The sequence below is a fragment of the Castor canadensis genome, chromosome 9 (genome assembly GCF_047511655.1).
Source record: "Castor canadensis chromosome 9, mCasCan1.hap1v2, whole genome shotgun sequence".
Classification (NCBI taxonomy): Eukaryota; Metazoa; Chordata; class Mammalia; order Rodentia; family Castoridae; genus Castor; species Castor canadensis.
This window is the reverse complement of record NC_133394.1, coordinates 153,329,563-153,348,647: the sequence shown is the minus strand read 5'-3', so window position 1 is coordinate 153,348,647 and position 19,085 is coordinate 153,329,563. Positions and strand designations below refer to the sequence as shown.

General features: G+C 41.8%; 1 protein-coding gene across 7 annotated transcripts in view; it reads left to right on the top strand.

Moving 5' to 3' along the window:
• The window catches only part of Grk4 (G protein-coupled receptor kinase 4), an 84,143-nt gene extending 67,568 nt beyond the window's left edge, over positions 1 to 16,575 (top strand). For 6 of the 7 annotated variants that reach the window (XM_074042722.1, XM_074042725.1, XM_074042724.1 and 3 more), the window contains 5 exons: positions 1,233 to 1,370; positions 3,397 to 3,534; positions 4,072 to 4,206; positions 10,440 to 10,494; positions 16,425 to 16,575. In XM_074042722.1, the coding sequence (XP_073898823.1) occupies positions 1,233 to 1,370; positions 3,397 to 3,534; positions 4,072 to 4,206; positions 10,440 to 10,478 (450 nt within the window). In that variant the 3' untranslated portion in view covers positions 10,479 to 10,494; positions 16,425 to 16,575. The remainder of the gene's footprint in view (positions 1 to 1,232; positions 1,371 to 3,396; positions 3,535 to 4,071; positions 4,207 to 10,439; positions 10,495 to 16,424) is intronic. The other variant, XM_074042723.1, reaches the window with a different exon arrangement.
• The last annotated feature ends 2,510 nt before the right edge of the window (positions 16,576 to 19,085 follow it).

Here is a 19,085-nt window from a genome sequence, read left to right as displayed (position 1 = left end):
GGCTAGGTGCTGGAGACACAGCAGAGGGCAAGAGAGTCACACACGGCCTCTGCCTTGGGAAGCTTCAAGTGGTGCAGAAAAGGCTGTGACATCAGTTATGATAAGTATCATAAAGGAGAAATAGAGGTTATTATGCTGGAGGGTAGGGGTCAAGGAAGCTGGAACCTGAAGACGGTAGGACTCTGCCTTCTGGACACGGTCCTGGAACAGGCTCAGCATAGGAAGTCTGAGAAAGGAAAGCTCAGAAAGTGAGATTGTGTGTATGACATAGGCGATAAACTAGAATACCTCTGGGCTTTGGGATATCAGTTTATATCAGAGAAGCTGTGGTGGGTGCTAGACATCAGCCCAGGTCAGATATCAGCAAACTCTTCTGTAAGGGCACGAAGTAGACGTCATTGGGCTTGGCAAGTCTCCATCCCAACTACGACACACAGCCACAGGCCAATGCCCCAGTGGCCGTCAGGCAGCTGGCATAGTTTCCCAACCCCTTCTCTACACTGTATGTAGAGTTCCAGATCTTTAATGTGCCGCTCCTGAGCACAGCCTAATCTTTTTTTCCTTTTCAAAAAAAATTTAATAGAGAGAGTGTTGCTATGTTGCCAAGATTAGACTGGTCCCGAATTCCTGGGTTCAAAGCCATCTCCCAATTCAGCCTCCTGAGTAGCTGGGACACTCAGCAGCCTACCCTTTTTAGATTGATAGTAATTGTAGAAGAAGGCTTATTTGAATTTGTGATAATTGTAAATATGTTTGTAAGTATACTTTGAAAAGAGACACTTTCTGTTATTTTTTAAGTATATGCAGTTTCTAGACAAGGTTTGCTAAATTTTTGCCCCACCCAAGTTTCTTAGTAATGTATTTAATGAGTAGATTAAAAATGGTTTCTAATTATAAATATAGCTTACCATTGAAATGGTATCTCTGAAGTTCTCAACAGTTTCTATTTTCTTTTTTTAAAATTCTTTAATTTTTACATAATTAAAAAATTGTTACTGAAGGATCACTTTCACCAAGCCCTCATTTATTGGTAGCTTAAAGACAAACTTTTTGTGAAGCATCCTATAACCAAATTAATGATGTCTAAATTCACACTTTGACACTAGAGGGACGTGTTTGTTCAGATGTAGATGTTCTCTGCCACTCCTCGTTCTTTGTTATTAAAGAGGGCACACTGGGGCTTTCATTTTTATCCTAGGAGCTTAAATTGACTATTTCTGCCTCTCGTGCAGTTACTCACCAAAGATCCAAGTGAACGGCTGGGCTGTATGGGCGATGGAGCTGCTGGAGTGAAGCAGCACCCGGTGTTCAAGGACATTAACTTCAGCAGGCTAGAAGCAAATATGTTAGACCCCCCTTTCTGTCCTGATGTAAGTACACCGCCCAGAGCAGCTGGCCCCACAGCACACTTTTGGTTAAAGCGATACTGAGCCACATGACATAGCCGGGATGTGCCTCCTGCTCCGTGAAGCCTCCATTCTGCTGCTTCCTCTCTCCCACAGCCACTGGCAAACCTTCCTAGCAGCTCTCTGGCTCCAGAGCCTGGGGTCCACTGTCTGTCCCTGCAGGTGCAGCCAAGCAGCTGCCCTCAGCAAACCTCAGCACCACTTCAGACCTCCTTAGCGTGCTCTTCAAGGCTCTGCATGTCCCATATCCCTGTTCTGATCTCAGGGCAGGCATCTCCCCTGTCCCTGTGCTCACCGTCTCACACGCGGTACCCACCTGTTGCTTTAGTCTGGAATGTGTGTCCCCACTCCACTTTGCACAAAGTCCTGGGACTATAGCATGGCCCCACATTTACCTGTCACTTTGCCTCCTTGTGAGAATGCTGAGGTCATACTTCAAAGGGGTCATGTCTTCACAGTGCTCAGTACCAAGCCTGGCACTTGGCAGTGCTTGGTGCATAGTAAATGAACTCCTTCTGATGCGAGGAGAAATGAATGCAAGTCAGACTCTACCCTGAACAGTCTGTAGCACACACATTCTAGAGACATGAGGGTGAAGTCATTTTGCAGTGCTTGATGAGATTAAGATAGATGTACTATTAACACAGTTTTAGTTGTAGGACTTGTTCAGAACGTGCTATGTTTGCTTTATATTTGTATCATATGTTATAGTCGTAACTGCTTCCTTGGAATTAATTAATACCTAACATATTTCATGGATGCCTACTACCTGCCAAGCACAGCTCGAGGTATGCAGGCCACAGGAAAAGCAAAACAGGCAAAGAGAGACAAGCAGTAGGACAGACTGACTGACTCACCAGGAAAGCATTACCTAACAGTGAGGCATCCAAGACTTCACATGGGCTCTTTGGCCTGGAGATGGGGCTGCTTGGTGTCGGGAGCAGGGGAGGCAATCATCAGAAGGCTAAGGGAGAATAAGGGAGCACATGGGCAGGAGCCAGAGAATCTCAGACTGTGTGTCCTCCTCAGATTAAGCAAATGAGCCCACAGGGAGCCAGTTCAGCAGGCTAATGGTAACACACACGGAAGTTTCACTTGCAGAATTAAGGCAATTGGGGGGTGGCCAGAAGCTTTTCTCTGAACTGTGCCCTAAGGATGGGGATTGCCAGTGCCTTCCGTTCCTCACCTCATGGGGGTCCATGAGAATAGCAGCTGCTCTAAGAGCAGTGCTGACCAGTGACCTACAGAGCACGACTGCTATGATTGTAACACTTGACATTTGTGCAAGTTCCAGCCTACAGTAAGATGTCCCAGAACTACAGAGAGCCCCATCACTGCAGAGTGTTGTGCTGTAGGTTCTGTAGCCCTAGAAGTGCAAGGAGAGCTCTGGAAGGAGGTGAAGGCCTTGTGGCCCTGCCTGCTTGCCTGACCTGTTGTTCCTGAGGACAGCAGTGCCAGAGCAGGGACTGCCAGCCCCTGAGGTAGAGCAAGATGGATAGGGCACCGATATCACTCAACCCTGACAGGCAGAATAGGAGTGTGCTGCCACTTTTCACTCAGATGGTAAACTGGCACTTTTGGAGGAGGCTCCAAAAAACCTCCACTGCCCAGAACCAGGGGGGCAGGTGGTGAGAACTGTCACTAATGGGTCCCAAGTTGATGGCTTCCATGCCTCTGCACAGTTTTCCAGTTCTGCCCTGCATCTTCCAACAAAAGCACCCCATCCTGTCCTTCACCTTGCTTTTCGTTGCAGGAAAGAGAAGGGGCTCTCAGAGATATGTGTTTGTATGTGTGTGTGTGTGTGTGTGTGTGAGAGAGAGAGAGAGAGAGAGAGGACTTTATATGAACCAGAAAAAGGGCCTTGGCAATGACTGGAAAGAGGCGTGGTGGTGGCATTCACGCATGGACTTTTTAACAGTCTCGCCCTTTGTGATGTGGATTAGGAGCCATAGCTCCTAGGCTGATGCTTCTCTTTGTTCTCGGTATCCAGCCTCACGCCATTTATTGTAAGGATGTGTTGGACATTGGGCAGTTCTCCGTGGTGAAAGGAGTCTACCTGGACACCACAGATGACGCCTTCTACGCTCAGTTTGCTACCGGGTGTGTCTCCATCCCCTGGCAGAATGAGGTACTGCTCTTTTCAGCAGAGCAGGTTTATGGTAGTTCCGACAGCGATGGAATTGCGTGTGCATGTGTTTGCACACATGCACATGGGAGAGTTTGAGAAGTAAATATAAGCTAGACTTTTGACCAGAGGGTTAGACCATGGGCAAACCAAGACCACATCAACAATTATCCACAAGCAAGGCAGCTGCCCGGTCCCAGTTACAGGAAGTGTACAGAAGGTGGCTATCTTGGGTCCAAAAAGGATTTGCTGGCAACCCTGGATCCTGCTCACTAAGCAGGGCTGGCTGGCAGCAGTGGCTCCCATGGTGTTAACAGTTTTGGGGGTACACTGGAGAAAGGAAACAAGAGTTCACATCACTTATCCCAACAAGAGGTCAAGAAGCAGAGGAAGTGAGAATGCAGTGAAGGGGAAGCAGAGCAGGCCCAATTGCTCTGAGAGGCCCACATTGAGCACAGGTGCGGGTGGAGCTGCCAGCCCCAGGAAGCACTGCACTCACAGAGTCCCCGTAGCTGCCCGGCCTCTCTTCTGTGCATGCAGATGATTGAATCTGGATGTTTCAAGGACATCAGCGAAGGGGAAAATGAGGAAAATTTGCCAGCAAATCAAGGAAAGAAGTGTACCACAGTTTCCAGACCAAAAAGAAACTTCCTCTGTAGACTCTTCGATAGAATGGTAAAAAACTCTTAACAGATATGTGTTTGGCAGGGAGTGTGGCTCAGTGGTAGAGAACTTCTTAGCATGCACGTGGGTGCTGTTCCATCCCTAACACCCCCTCAAAAAATACATCTCTATACACACGTTATGTGATATGTGTTATACGTATATCATGTGCCAAAAGGAAAAATGTTTACCAGGGTAAAACATAGTACTTGCTTTTTGCAATGCCTCATTAAGACATTTTATACAGATTGAGAGCCATATGGTGCAGTTAGAGCTCAGGTAGGAAAAAAAAAGTCTGCACACTGCTGCTTGTTGTTAGTGGGGAGAGTCTATTGTGATTTCCAAGGAAGCAATGGTTTATCAGTATTGAAACAGCTTCCTGTGTTGGTGACAAGGCATGTTTCTTCTTCTTAGAGGTACTGGGGATTGAACCCACTTGCTAGGCAAGAAGAGCTCTACCACTTGTGCCACATCCTCAGACCTTTTGAGGTTTTAAAAAAAATTTTTTTTGAGATAAGATTTCAATAACAACTTTGCCTTAGCTAATCTTGAACTTGTGATCCTCTTGCCTCTGCCTCCTGAGCTGCTGGGATTGTAGCCATGCACCACCATGTCCAGCTGTGACAAGACATTTTGAGCCCAGCTCAGAAGTCAGCCTCAGATGGAACTACCATAAGCAGTGCACAGTGTTTAAATCCTGTGTTCTGATACCTGCTGCTGCTGTCTCGTGTCCACGTGCATACGGAAAGCAGTTTCCCCTCTGAAAAGGGAATTGTTTGTAGAGACTTTCTGTAGTAGCACTGAACTTAGAAAAGAACTTCTCCAAGTGAAACTTTATCCTCAGATCAGATTATCCTGCTTTGAACCTGACCAACGGGTTTCGTGGTAATACTTCCACACACATGCAATATATTTGGATCTCATCCACTCCCTTCACCCCCTCTGTTCCTCCCCTCTTCTTAAAACATTTCAACCAGTTTCATAGTTCTGTTGTCATGTGTTCGTGTGAAGTGCTCTGACCATATTCACTCACCCCTTCCCCTTCTCTTCTCACCCTCCATCCCTCCCATGGACTCCCACTCCCAAACAGGACCTATTTTACATTTCTTTTACTCATTTTTAAAGACTAGATTTCACGTAAGAGAGAAAACATGATGTTTTTCTTTCTCATTCCAGCTTATTTCACTTAATATGATGATCTCCAGCTCCATCCATTTTCCTGCAGATGACATAATTTCACCCTTCTTAATGGCTGAATAGTATTCCATTGTATTTACATATACTACATTTTCTTTATCCATTTGTCAGTTGACAGGAACCTAGGCTGATTCTGTATCTTGGCTATCATGAATAGTACTGCTATAAACATGTACAGGCATGTCTACTGTATGTTGACTTACATGTATTCTTCAGATACATGCCCAGGGATGGTTCTATCTTTAGTTTTTTAAAGAGCCTCCATCCTGATTTTCATAATGGCTGCACTAATTTATATTCCCAGCAGCAGTGTGTAAGGGTTCATCTCCACTGCCTGCCATCCTCATCAGAATTTGTTGTGAGGTTTCCTGATGGCAGCCATTCTGATTGGAGAGATGGAATCTCGGTAAAGTTTTGATTCGCATTTCTTTTACAGTTAAGGATGTTGAACTTTTCTTCATTTGCTTATTAGGCATTTGTACGTCTTCTTTAGAAAAGTGCTCAGTTAATTTGCCATTTATTAATTGGGTTATTTGTTCTTTTGGCATTTAATTTTTAGCTCTTTATATATATTCTGGACATTAATCTTTTTCTGATGAATAACTGGCAAAGATTTTCTCCCATCCAGTAGTTTTCCTTTTGATTCTGGTCACTGTCTCCTTTGCTGTGCAGAGGCCTTTTAATTTGGTGGGAATCCCATTTTTTTCAAATCTTACTCTTTTTTTTTCTGAGCATTTGGGGTTTCTATTCAGAAAAGCAGTGAACAGTGTCTATATCTTCGTGGGTCTTTCCTGTTTCTCCTCTAGCAGTTTCATAGTTTCTCATCTTACATTAAGGTCTTTGATGCGTTCAGAATCTGTTTTTGTGCAGGGTGAGAGACAGCAGTCTAGCTCCAGTCTTCTACATGTGGATATCCAGTTTTCCCAACACCATCTGTTGAACAGACTATTTTTTGCCAATGTAGGTTTTTGACACCTTTATCAAATATCAGATGGCCATAAATGTGTGGGCTTAGTTCTTGGCCTTCTATTCTCGTCTGTTGATCTACCTGTCTGTTTTTGTGCCAATACCATGCTGTCTTTGTCACTTTGGCTCTGTAATATAACTTGAAGTCAGGTATTGCAATACCTCCAGCATTGTTCTCTTGCTCAGGTTTGCTTTGGCTATCTGAGGTCTTTGGTGTTTTGAAATTAATTTTAGGATTGATTTTTCTCTGTCTGTGAAGAATGCCATTGGAATTTTGGTGGAGACTACATTGAATCTGAATATTGTTTTGGTAGGATAGCCATTTTCACAGTATTAACTCTGCCAATCTGTGAACATGGGGGTTCTTTCTTCTGGTGTCTTCTTCAACATCTGTCTTCCGCGTTTTAGAGCAGAGGCCTTTCAGTACTGGGGTTTGAACTCAGGGCCTCCACCTTGAGCCACTCCCCCAGCCCTTTTTTGTGATGGGTTTTTTGGAGTAGTTTGAGGAGCATTGGTATCATTCTTTCAAGGTTTGGTAGCACTTTGTACCGAATCCGTCTGGTCCTATGGTTTTCTGGGTTGGAAGACTCTTTATTACTGCTTCAGTTTCATTGCTGATATGTTTACGTGGCTTATATCTTCTTGTCTCAATTTTGGTAGGTCAAATGCATCTAGAAAGTTATTTCTTCTAGATTTTCCAGTCTATTAGAATATAGATTTTTTAAATACTCCTTGAAGATCCTCTGGATTTCTTTGGTGTTTGTTGTGATGTTTCCTTTCTCATCTCAATTCTGTTAATTCTGGTCCTCTTCCTCTTTGTTTTGGTTACTTTGGCTAAAGGTTTATCAATCTTGTTTATCTTTTCCAAGAACCAACTCTTTGTTGCCTCAATTCTTTGTGTTGTTCTTTTAGTCTCCCTTCACTAATTCCTGTTCTGAATTAGTGTCCTTTCTTTCTTTCTGCTACTTTTAGGTTTGGCTAGTTCTTGGTAGGTTAGTTATTTGAAGTCTCTCTGAGTTTTTAAAATACAGGCACTCATGGCTATAATCTTTCCTCTTAGCATTGCCTTTGCTGTGTCCCAAATGTTCTGGTAGATTGTGTTTTCATTTTAATTTGTTTCTAGGAATTTTTTTATTTCTTCCCTTATTTTTTGCAGTAACCCACTAATCTTTAAAAAGTTCAGTCTCTATGTATTAGATTTCTTTTTGTAGTTTCTCTTGTTAATGATGTCTACTTTTATTCTGTTGTGGGCTGATAAAATATAGGAAGTTATTTCAATTTTCTTGTATTTGCTAAGACTTGTTCTCTGTCCTAAAATATGACATACTGTGGAGAAAGTTCCATGGGCTGCTGAGAAACATGTATTCTGCAGCTGTTGGGTGGAATATTCTCTAAATGTCTATTAAGTCCATTTGATCTTATAGTTGATAATTCTGAGGTTTCCTTGTTGATTTTTTGACTGGATAATGTATCTATTGGTGAGAGAGGGGGTATTAAAGTCATTCACTATTATTGTGTTGGGTTCTATCTGAGCTTTTATGTTGAGTAGTGCTTTTTTTTAATTCATTTATTCATACATTGTTTGAGCCATTTCTCCCTCCTAACCCCCATCCCCTTCCTCTCCCCTCTACCCCCCTCGCTTCCAGGCAGAACCTGTTCTTCCCTTATCTCTAATTTTGTTGAAGAGAAAACATAAGCAATAATAAGAAAGACAAAGCGTTTTTGCTAGTTGAGGTAAGGATAGCTATACAGAGAGATTCCTAGCATTGCTTCTATGTACAAATGTGTTACATCCTAAGTTGATTCATCTATAACTGATCTTTACACTGGTTCCTGATCCCCTTCTCGTGTTGACCTCTGTCACTTTAAGGTTTCTGTATTAGTTCCTCTGCAGTGGGATATCAAATACTTTCATGTTTTGGGTTTCTTACCTATCCCCATACCTCCCGTATGTGTTCTCCCCTTGTCATGTGACCCAAGTCCAACAACATTGCTGTATTTGCCCTATGTCTAAAGTCCGCATATGAGGGAGAACATACGATTTTTGGTCTTTTGAACCTGGCTAACCTTGCTCAGAATGATATTCTCCAGTTCCATCCATTTACTTGCGAATGATAAGATTTCATTCTTCTTCATGGCTGAGCAAAATTCCATTGTGTATAAATACCACATTTTCTTAATCCATTCGCCAGTGGTGGGGCATGTTGGCTGTTTCCATAACTTGGCTATTGTGAATAGCGCTGCAATAAACATGGGTTTGCTGGTGCCGCTGAAGTAACCTGTGTCACATTCCTTTGGGTACATCCCCAGGAGTGGGATTGCTGGATCATATGGCAGATCTATGTTTAGATTTTTAAGAAGCCCCCAAATTTTTTTCCAGAGTGGTTGCACTAGCTTGCATTCCCACCAGCAGTGTACAAGGGTTCCTTTTTCCCCTCACCAGCACCTGTTGTTGGTGGTGTTTTTAATGATGGCTATTCTAACGGGTGAGATGGAATCTTAGTGTGGTTTTGATTTGCATTTCCTTTATGGCTAGAGATGGTGAGCATTTTTTTCATGTGTTTTCTGGCCATTTGAATTTCTTCTTTTGAGAAAGTTCTGTTTAGTTCAGTTGCCCATTTCTTTATTGGTTCATTGATTTGGGGAGAGTTTAGTTTTTTGAGTTCCCTGTATATTCTGGTTATCAGTCTTTTGTCTGATGTATAGCTGGCAAATATTTTTTCCTACTCTGTGGGTAGTCTCTTCAGTTTAGAGACCATTTCTTTTGTTGTGTAGAAGCTTTTTAGTTTTATGAAGTCCCATTTGTCCATTCTTTCTCTTAGTTGCTGTGCTGCTAGGGTTCTATTGAGGAAGTCCTTGCATATACCTATTACTTCCAGAGTGTTTCCTGCTCCTTCCTGTACCAACTTCAGAGTTTCAGGTTTGATATTAAGGTCCTTGATCCATTTTGAGTTGATACTATACAGGGTGATAAACATGGTTCTAGTTTCAGTTTTTTTGCAGATGGATAACCACTTTTCCCAACAACATTTTTTGACAAGGCTGTCTTTTCTCCATTGTATATTTTTAGTGACTTTGTCAAAAATAAGGTGGGTATAGTTGTGTGGATTCATAATTCGGGTCCTCTATTCTGTTACACTGGTCTTTATGTCTGTTTTTGTGCCAGTACCATGCTGTTTTTATTGTTATTGCTTTGTAATATAGTTTGAAGTCAGGTATTGTGATACCACCAGCATTGCTCTTTTTGCTGAGTGTTGCCTTGGCTCTTCGCAGTGTCTTGTGTTTCCAAATGAATTTTAAGGTAGATTTTTCAATCTCTGTGATGAATGTCCTTGGGACTTTAATGGGAGTTGCATGAAACATGTAGATTGCTTTTGGTAATATAGCCATTTTTACTATGTTGATTCTTCCAATCCATAAGCATGAGAGATCTTTCCACCTTCTGTCGTCTTCCTCGATCTCTTTCTTTAGGGATTTGTAGTTTTTATAGAGGTCATTCACATCCTTTGTTAAGTTACTCCTAGGTATTTGATTTTTTTTTGAGGATATTATAAATGGAATTGTTTCCATACATTCTTTCTCAGTTTGTTTGTTATTGGTGTATAGAAAGGCTAATGATTTCTGTAAGTTGATTTTGTATCCTGCCACCTTGCTGTAGCTGTTTATGGTGTCTAGGAGTTTTGGGGTAGAATTTTTTGGGTCTTTAAGGTATAGGATCGTATCGTCTGCAAATAGGGATATTTTGACAGTTTCTTTACCTATTTATATTCCTTTTATTTCTTCTTTTTGCCTAATTGCTCTGACTAGGAATTCTAGTACTATGTTGAATAGGAGTGGGGATAGTTGGCACCCTTGTCTCGTTACTGATTTTAGGGGAAATGGTTTCAGTTTTTCACCATTAAGTATGAGGTTTGTCATATATAGCCTTTACAATGTTGAGATACATTCCTTCTATTCCTAGTTTTCTTAGAGCTTTATCACAAAGTGGTGTTGGATCTCGTTGAAGGCTTTTTCTGCATCTATTGAGATGATCAAGTGATTTTTGTCTTTGCTTCTATTAATGTGCTATATTACATTTATAGATTTGCGTATGTTCAACAACCCCTGCATCCCTGGAATGAAGCCGACTTGGTTGTGGTGAGTGATCTGTCTTATGTGTTGTTGGATTCAGTTTGCCATTACTTTATTGAGGATTTTTTCACTGATGTTCATTAAGGTGATTGACCTATAATTCTCATTTTTTGAGGTATCTTTGTTTGATTTTGGGATGCGTGTAATACTGGCTTCATAAAATGAGTTAGGTAGTTTTCCTTCCCTTTCTGTTTCATGGAACAGTTTAAGGAGGGTTGGTATTAGTTCTTCTTTTAAGGTCTGATAGAGCTCAGCAGAGAATCTATCAGGTCCTGGACTTTTCTTTTTTGGGAGACTCTTGATTGCTGCTTCAATTTCATTTTGTGTTATTGATCTATTCAGGTGATTAATATCCTCTTGGTTCAATTTTGGATGGTCATAAGTATCTAGAAATCTATCCATTTCTTCAAGATTTTCTAATTTATTAGAATATAGGTTCTCAAAGTAGTCTCTGATGATTTTCTGGATTTTCATGGTGTTTGTTGTTATCTCCCCTTTTCGATTTCTGATTTTATTGATTTAGGTTTTTTCTCTCCTCATTTTAGTCAGTTTGCCAGAAGTCTGTCAATCTTATTTATTTTTTCAAAGAACCATTTTTTTTGTTTCATTGATTCTTTGTATTTTTTTTGTTTCTATTTCATTGATTTCAGCTCTCATTTTTATTATTTCTCTCCTTCTGCTTGTTTTGGGATTTGCTTTTTCTTATTTTTCTAGGAGTTTGAGATTGTAGCATTAGGTCATTGATTTGAGATCTCTCTGTCCTTTTAATATATGCACTCATGGCTATAAGCTTTCCTCTCAGAACTGCCTTTGCTGTGTCCCATAGGTTCCAGTAGGTCGTGTTTTCATTTTCATTAACTTCCAGGAACCTTTTAATTTCCTCTTTTATTTCATCAATGACCCATTCATCATTGAGCAATGTGTTGTTCAGCTTCCAACTCTTTGCATGTTTTTTACTATTGTTTTTGTTGTTGAGTTCTGGTTTTAATGCATTGTGATCAGATAGAATGCATGGTGTTATTTCTATTTTCTTATATTTGCTGAGGCCTGTTTTGTGCCCTAAGATATGATCAGTTTTGGAGAAGGTTCCATGAGCTGCTGAGAAGAATGTATATTGTGCAGAAGTTGAATGAAATATTCTGTAGACATCAGCTAGGTCCATTTGATCTATGGTGTGATATAGATCTAGGATTTCTTTATTGATTTTTTTGTTTGGATGACCTATCTGTTGGTGATAGGGAGGTATTAAAATCTCCCACTACCACTGTGTTGGAGTTTATATATGTTTTTAGGTCCTTCAGGGTATATTTGATGAAATTGTGTCCATTGACATTGGGTGCATATAGGTTGATAATTGTTATTTCCATTTTGTGTATTTCCCCTTTTATTAGTATGGAATGTCCTTCTTATCTTGGTTGATCAACGTAGGTTTGAAGTTTACTTTGTCTGAGATAAGTATTGCTACTCCTGCCTGTTTTCGGGGGACACTGGGTTGGTAAATCTTCTTCCAGCCTTTCACCCTAAGCCAGTGCTTGTTTCTGTTGATGAGATGGGATGGGTCTCCTGTAAGCAACAGATTGTTGGATCTTGTTATTTAATCCAGTTTGTCAAATGGTGTCTTCTGATGGGGGAGTTAAGTCCCTTAACATTAAGTGTTAGTACTGATAGGTATGTGGTGATTCCTGTCATTTAGTTGTCTTTGTGTTTAAGGGTTTGATTGTGTGCAGATGAATCAAAGTTACTCTATACTTTCTTGTCTTTTCTTCTCCTATGGTTTGGTACTGCCTGTCCTTTCATGGTTTTTTTGTGCTTTCATTTTCTGTGTGCAGGATTCCTTGAAGAATCTTTTGTAATGGTGGCTTGGTGGTCATATATTGTTTTAGTTTCTGCTTATCATGAAAGACTTTTATTGCTCCATCTATTTTGAATGATAGTTTTGGTGGGGAGAGTATCCTAGGGTTGAATTTACATTCATTTAGCCTGGAATATCTCACTTCATGCTATTCTTGCTTTTAATGTTTCTGTTGAGAAATCTGCTGTGATTTTGATGGGTTTACCTTTGTATGTTATTTGTTTTTTCTCTCTTACAGCCTTCAGTATTCTTTCTCTAGTCTCTGTGCTTGTTGTTTTAATGATAATATGTCCTGGGGTAGTTCTATTTTGGTCAAGTGTGTTTGGTGTCCTGGAGGCTTCCTGTATCTGAATGGGCATAGTTTTCTCTAGATTTGGGAAATTTTCTGTTATTATTTTGTTGAATATATTATGAATTCCTTTTGCTTGCACCTCTTCTCCTTCTTCAATGCCCATGATTCTCAGGGTTGATCTTTTGATGGAGTTGGTGAGTTCTTGCGTATTCCTTTCACAGGTTTTGAGTTGTTTGACTAATAGTTCTTCAGTTTTTCCGTTAATTTCCATTCCATCTTCAAGTTCTGAGATTCTGTCTTCTGCTTGCTCTAGTCTGCTAGAGTGGCCTTCCATGTGTCTTGTATTTCTGTTTCATTCTTTTCCTGAGGTTTTCCATATCATGGGTCACTTCCTCTTTAATATTGTCAATTTTTATCCTTAATTCATTATCTCTCTATTTACAGTGTTCTCTGTTTCACTTTGGTATTTATTTAGTGCTCCTATGAGTTTGCTTATTTGTTTTTATGTCTTCTCATGTTATTTTTGTTCTCTTGGTATTTCTTGAGCACCTCCTGTACATTTTGGTTGACCTTGTCTAGTAACATCTCCATGAAATTCTCAGTGATTTCTTGCAGGATTTCTTCTTTTAGGAGGCTTTCTGGTAGGCTTCATTGGGTTCCTTGGGATAGTCTATCTTTGTTTTGTTGGGGTCTGGAACTTGGTATCCATTTTCTTTATTTCCCTCTGAATCCCATACTGTTGGTCTGCAGCCCCCAAACAGGTTTGGAGCTGGTGTGTGGAGGCACGGCATTCCTCCTGTTTTCTCAGTGTAACGTGGTGTGGAGAAGCTTTGTACATGCTGGGGGTTTGGGGTGTGGGAGTTTTGCTTCTTCTTGGTGTTTTTTTTCTGCCAAGTGTGGCTCCAGCATCTCAGCAAGATTTTTTTTTTATTCCTATGTGCATACAATGTTTGGGTCATTTCTCCCCCCTCCCCCCACCCCGTCCCTCTCCCCCCCACCCCCTCGATACCCGGCAGAAACTATTTTGCCCTTATCTCTAATTTTGTTGTAGAGAGAGTATAAGCAATAATAGGAAGGAACAAGGGTTTTTGCTGGTTGAGATAAGGATAGCTATACAGGGAGTTGACTCACATTAATTTCCTGTGCGTGTGTGTTACCTTCTAGGTTAATTCTTCTTGATCTAACCTTTTCTCTAGTTCCTGCTCCCCTTCTCCTATTGGCCTCAGTTGCTTTTAAGGTATCTGCTTTAGTTTCTCTGTATTGAGGACAACAAATGCTATCTAGTTTTTTAGGTGTCTTACCTATCTTCATATCTCCCTTGTGTGCTTTCGCTTTCTCATGTGCTCAAAGTCCAATCCCCTTGTTGTGTTTGCCCTTGATCTAATGTCCGCATATGAGGGAGAACATACGATTTTTAGTCTTTTGGGCCAGGCTAACCTCACTCAGAATGATGTTCTCCAATTCCATCCATTTACCAGTGAATGATAACATTTCGTTCTTCTTCATGGCTGCATAAAATTCCATTGTGTATAAATACCACATTTTCTTGATCCATTCGTCAATAGTGGGTCATCTTGGCTGTTTCCATAACTTGGCTATTGTGAATAGTGCCGCAGTAAACATGGGTGTGCAGGTGCCTCTGGAGTAACCTGTGTCACAGTCTTTTGGGTGTATCCCCAAGAGTGGTATTGCTGGATCATATGGTAGATCAATGTTTAGATTTTTAAGTAGCCTCCACATTTTTTTCCAGAGTGGTTATACTAGTTTACATTCCTACCAGCAGTGTAAGAGGGTTCCTTTTTCCCCACATCCTCGACAGCACCTGTTGTTAGTGGTGTTGCTGATGATGGCTATTCTAACAGGGGTGAGGTGGAATCTTAGTGTGGTTTTAATTTGCATTTCCTTTATCTCAGCAAGATTTTTGATTTACGGATCTCATGCTGTCTGCTTCCGCCCTCTAGTCACCATCTTGGATGCCCTCGAGTAGTGCTTCTTCTCTGAAACTGGGTGCATTTACATTTGGTGTGTATATGTTTAGAATAGTTAAGTCTACTTGATGAATTGTTCCCTTTATCAATATAAAATGACTTTCTTTGCCTCTTCTGACTAATTCGGGTTTGAATTCAGATGTGTGGTTATTTCTGCTTATTTTCATGGTCTGTTTGCTTGGAAGATCTTTTCTCATCTTTTCATTTTAGGCATGTGTTTATATTTGTTAGTGAGGTGTGTTTCTTGTAGACAACAAATGGTTGGGTCTTATTTTTAGCCCAGTTCACCAGTCTGTGTTTTTTGATTGGAGAATTGAGGCCATTATCATTCAAAGTTGTTATCAAAAGGTAATTGAGGTAGTTTCTGCCATTTTGTTGTTTTTATAATGTTTGGTTCTTCCCTGCTCCTCAGTTGTTTTTCTGCTTGTCTGGTGAGATTTATTTTCCTTCTATTCTCATGGTTGCATTTATCTCCTCTTGTGTTTAGACTACCTTTAAGTACCTTCTGCAGTGCTGGGTTAGCTTTTGTTGATCATGGAAGATTTTTTTTTATTTCTTCTTCAATTATGAACAGTAGTTTTGCTGGGTAGAGTAGTCTAGGGTGGCAGTTTTTTTTTTTTTTTCAGAGCTTGAAATCCATCATTCCATGCCCTCCTTGCTTTTACAGTTTCTGCTGAGAAATCAGCTGTTATTCTAATGGGTCTGCCTTTATAATTGACTTGGTGCTTTTCCCTTGCAGGTTTCATTAACTCTTCTTGTTCTCTATACATAGTATTTTAACTATAATGTGATGTGGGAAAGTTCTAATCTGGTCTTACCTTTTTTGGAGTCCTAATGGCCTCCTGTACTTGGATGAACATCTCTTTCTCAATATTTGAGAAGTTTTCTGCTATTACTTTTTTTGAATATGTTTCCTATAGCTTGTACTTCTTCTCCTTCTATGCCCATGATGCACCTGTCCATTCTTGAGAGGAATTGATTCAGAAGTTATCCATCAACACTCTGATCTGCCTTTTTTTAGTATAAAAAACAAGCCTTAGGTGGTAAAAATCTCCCAAAATGGCAGCTGCCATTATAGTTCCTCTGAGAATTAAGGGTTAGCCTGGAACTGACCTAATGGCTCTCCCCATCTCCAGTGTGCACTATGTCCTGATCAGAGTCTGTCACAGCATTCACACCATAGAGTATCTGCTGTTGGTAGAATACAGTTTACAGCACAAAGCAGCACCTCACCAGGGCACTTTAGCTTAGTGTGGATTTAACTCAGTATGCAACAGCAAAGAAGAACCAAAACTCATCTGTATGTGATGTGAATTAACAATCTTCTATTTCTGGAAGTAAATAAGGAGAAAATAGTTAAAGGTTTTTGCTTGCCTCACAGTTAGTATCCCCCAAAAGTTTTTACTGTTACATGCAGTCATCCCCTTGGTATCATTGGATTGGTTCCAAGACCCACCCCCCTACTTGAACACCAAAATCTGAGGATGCTTAAGTCCCTTATATAAGATGGGTAGTATTGTATATAAGCTGCACGCACATCTGACTACTTTAAATTATCTCTAGAGTATGACAGTACATAATACAGTATAAATGCTATAGAAGTAGTTGTACTGTATTTTAAAATTTGTGTTATTTTTGTTTTATTATTTTTTACTCTTTTTAAAAATAGTTTTGTTTTGGGGTTGGTTGAGTCCCTGCATGAGGAGCCGTTGGTTGATACTGAGGGCTCACTGTACTTAAGGACAGTGAAGACAGCTTGCATTAGAAACATGCCTGAGACCGGCCATTGCACTGTGTGTTACAGGGTTGCCTCAACATTGGCAAGACGGAAAGAGAATGAACGCAACACTGACTGTTCACTGTGCAGACCACAGAGCCAGACCTTGGTGCTAAGAAGGAGTATGCTCTGAGAGTCCGATCCTATCCATGAACCATAATAAACAGATTACACGACACAGTTTACAGTGTGCCTTAACAGATTTTTTCCAATACCTGCACTTTCTTTTCACTGAAGTAGATAAAGAAAAAGCCTGAGAGTCCTACAGTGGTGCCCAGAAGTCCCAGATGTGGACTGTTTGTGCGATTGAGTTCCAGGGAGATGAATGACAAGTTCACACCAGCCTAGCATTTCCATGCTCCTTACCTCAGGATTGTTCCAAGTACTCAGTGAAGGATGCAGTGGGCCAGGAAGTGAGGGAGGTGAGTTGGGGTCCTCTTTCCCCAGGGTTTTGGGTACTGGAAAGTCCTTTCTTGTTTTCATTCCCATTGTCTCCTAGTGGCCATGATGTCCACCTTCCCAAGAGACCTTGTGTCTGGTTTTAAGTTTTCTCCAAGCATACTTACCTGCACTGTGAAAGAGAGTGGCTTTCCATGACTCTGGTCAGGGTGTGGCAGTCAGAGGCTCCTGAAGCGGGTGGGGGTATTTTCTATCAGTGTGCTGTGATTTGCTGGGACTATGCTCATGGTGTATGCATGTGTGCTAGCCTCGTGCTGCCGGAATTTATCTCAGGTGATGACCCAGAGGCTAGGGGAGTGTTAAAATTTGTATAAGTGTCCCCCAAAGGCCCAAGTGTTGAAGGCTTGGTCCCCAGGGTGGTCTTATTTGGAAGTGGTGGAGCCTTAAGGAGGCCGGGCCTAGTAGGTGGTCCTTAGGTCATTGGAGGTGTGCCCTGAATGGAGTGTGGGACACTTGTCTTTCCTCCTTCCGTTTTGCTCTCTAATTGTGATGTAAGTAGTTTTGCTTTTCCATGTGCTCTTGCCATGATGTGCTGCCTCACCACAAGCAAAAAGCAATAGACCAAACCAGTTACAGACCGATACCTCCAAATCTGTGAGCCAAAATAAACCTTTTCTCTTTGTAAGTTGATTCTGTCAGGTTATTTCAGTACAGTGGAGGAAAGCTAGATAGCACAGTCAGGTTCTGTGAGAGGCCTGTGCTTGTGTCCTAGGTAAGGGCCCCACATTCTAGGCATAAGTTGGCACTTAGGAGTTTACGAGCTTTCCACAGCAATTAAGGGATACTTAAATTACAAAAGTTGATAACTCGCGTTTGTAATTAATGGTGACTTTCTCCTTCAGCAATTGCTATCAAAAGAGAGCTGGAGTATCCATCCTGAGGAGAAATGTGGATTTTGTTTCTTGGGGAGGGCACATTCACTCCTGTGCTACAGGCTGGAGCGGAATATGTGTGGACAAGTACTAAGATTGAGGAAGGGCAGCCTTACATTTTGCAGGAGCAGGGCACATCTGAGTTGGGCAGGAAACATGAGGAAAGGACAGTGACACAGAGGTTCCAGATATCACTTAGCTATGGATGACCTTAAAGTTGAGTCCAAATCCTGTCTGAAGGTGCACAACCCGATCTGGCAGGAGTTTCTGGAGACCAAGAAGCATTTGACAAGGTGAAGGATGGTTCAGAGAGAAGGCCAGGGAGGACCTGGCCCAGGGTCTTTACCTTCTCTGCCTGTTGTCACTGCATGTAGTCTGCAGCCAGACTCTTCTTGCCACCTGCTGTGTGAGAAGCCAGGGAACAGACCTTAGTGACTTTAAACCAGTGACACCATCAGTTATGTGAAGGAAAGAACTCCAAGTACCCAAGGGCGAGAGGGGTGGGTTGATAGAAGCCCTGCAGAGCAACGTGGGCAGATGTGTCCCAAGCAAACAGGTTGCCTGTTCTGTCACTTCAAAGTTGCTGTGCCTGTTGTTGCTTCCTGCAGTTTGGTTTGCATCAGGGTGTTTAGGAAGGTCACTTTTCCACTCATGTTCGTGCAGTCTCAAGCACAGTGCATTCAGCCAGTATTGGAAGAGAGCATGTCCTGGGACGTCAGGTGGATTAAGATGAAGGCAGTAGGGAAGGAGAAGTTATTCTGGGGATCGAGGCCATTCATCTTTAGGAGGATAGAAAGAACTTTGCTCTCTTCCTGACTGAGGCAGTAGTATAAGATTGAGGCCTTTGCAGGCTGGCTGCTCAGCGTGCCTCTGACCCCATTCTCTGCTTCGTCATCTTCATCTGCACAGTGAAGGTGGCAGGGGTTCTTGCCTTGTCGGGATGCTGCAGGAGAAGTTCAGGCTCTGCAAAGCGTTTAGCTCCATGCTTGGCACATAGCAGCTAACCAGTAAACATGCTCGTCACGAAGCAAGACAGGAGAGCATAAAGAGAGTGAGACCTCCTCTGTCCCACCATCTGCTGTGCGCTGAGCCCTTCCAGACAGTCCTCCGTCAGTGCAGACACCGGTGCACAGTGGTGGACTTGTTTGCCTGGCCCCCTTCTGCTGAAGATGACTCCACTGGGGTTTCAGGCCTGGAAATGCTAAGGAACTGGTCTCCTGCCAGGCACAGGGCCTCTGTGAAGGTCTGCTTCCTGGTGGTGACCTGGGGGGTGCAAGTTTGAAGTAACGCCTCCATCTTGCCTGTACAAAGCACCTGGTGGAGGAGGAAGCCAGAAACCAGCCCGGCCAGAACCACA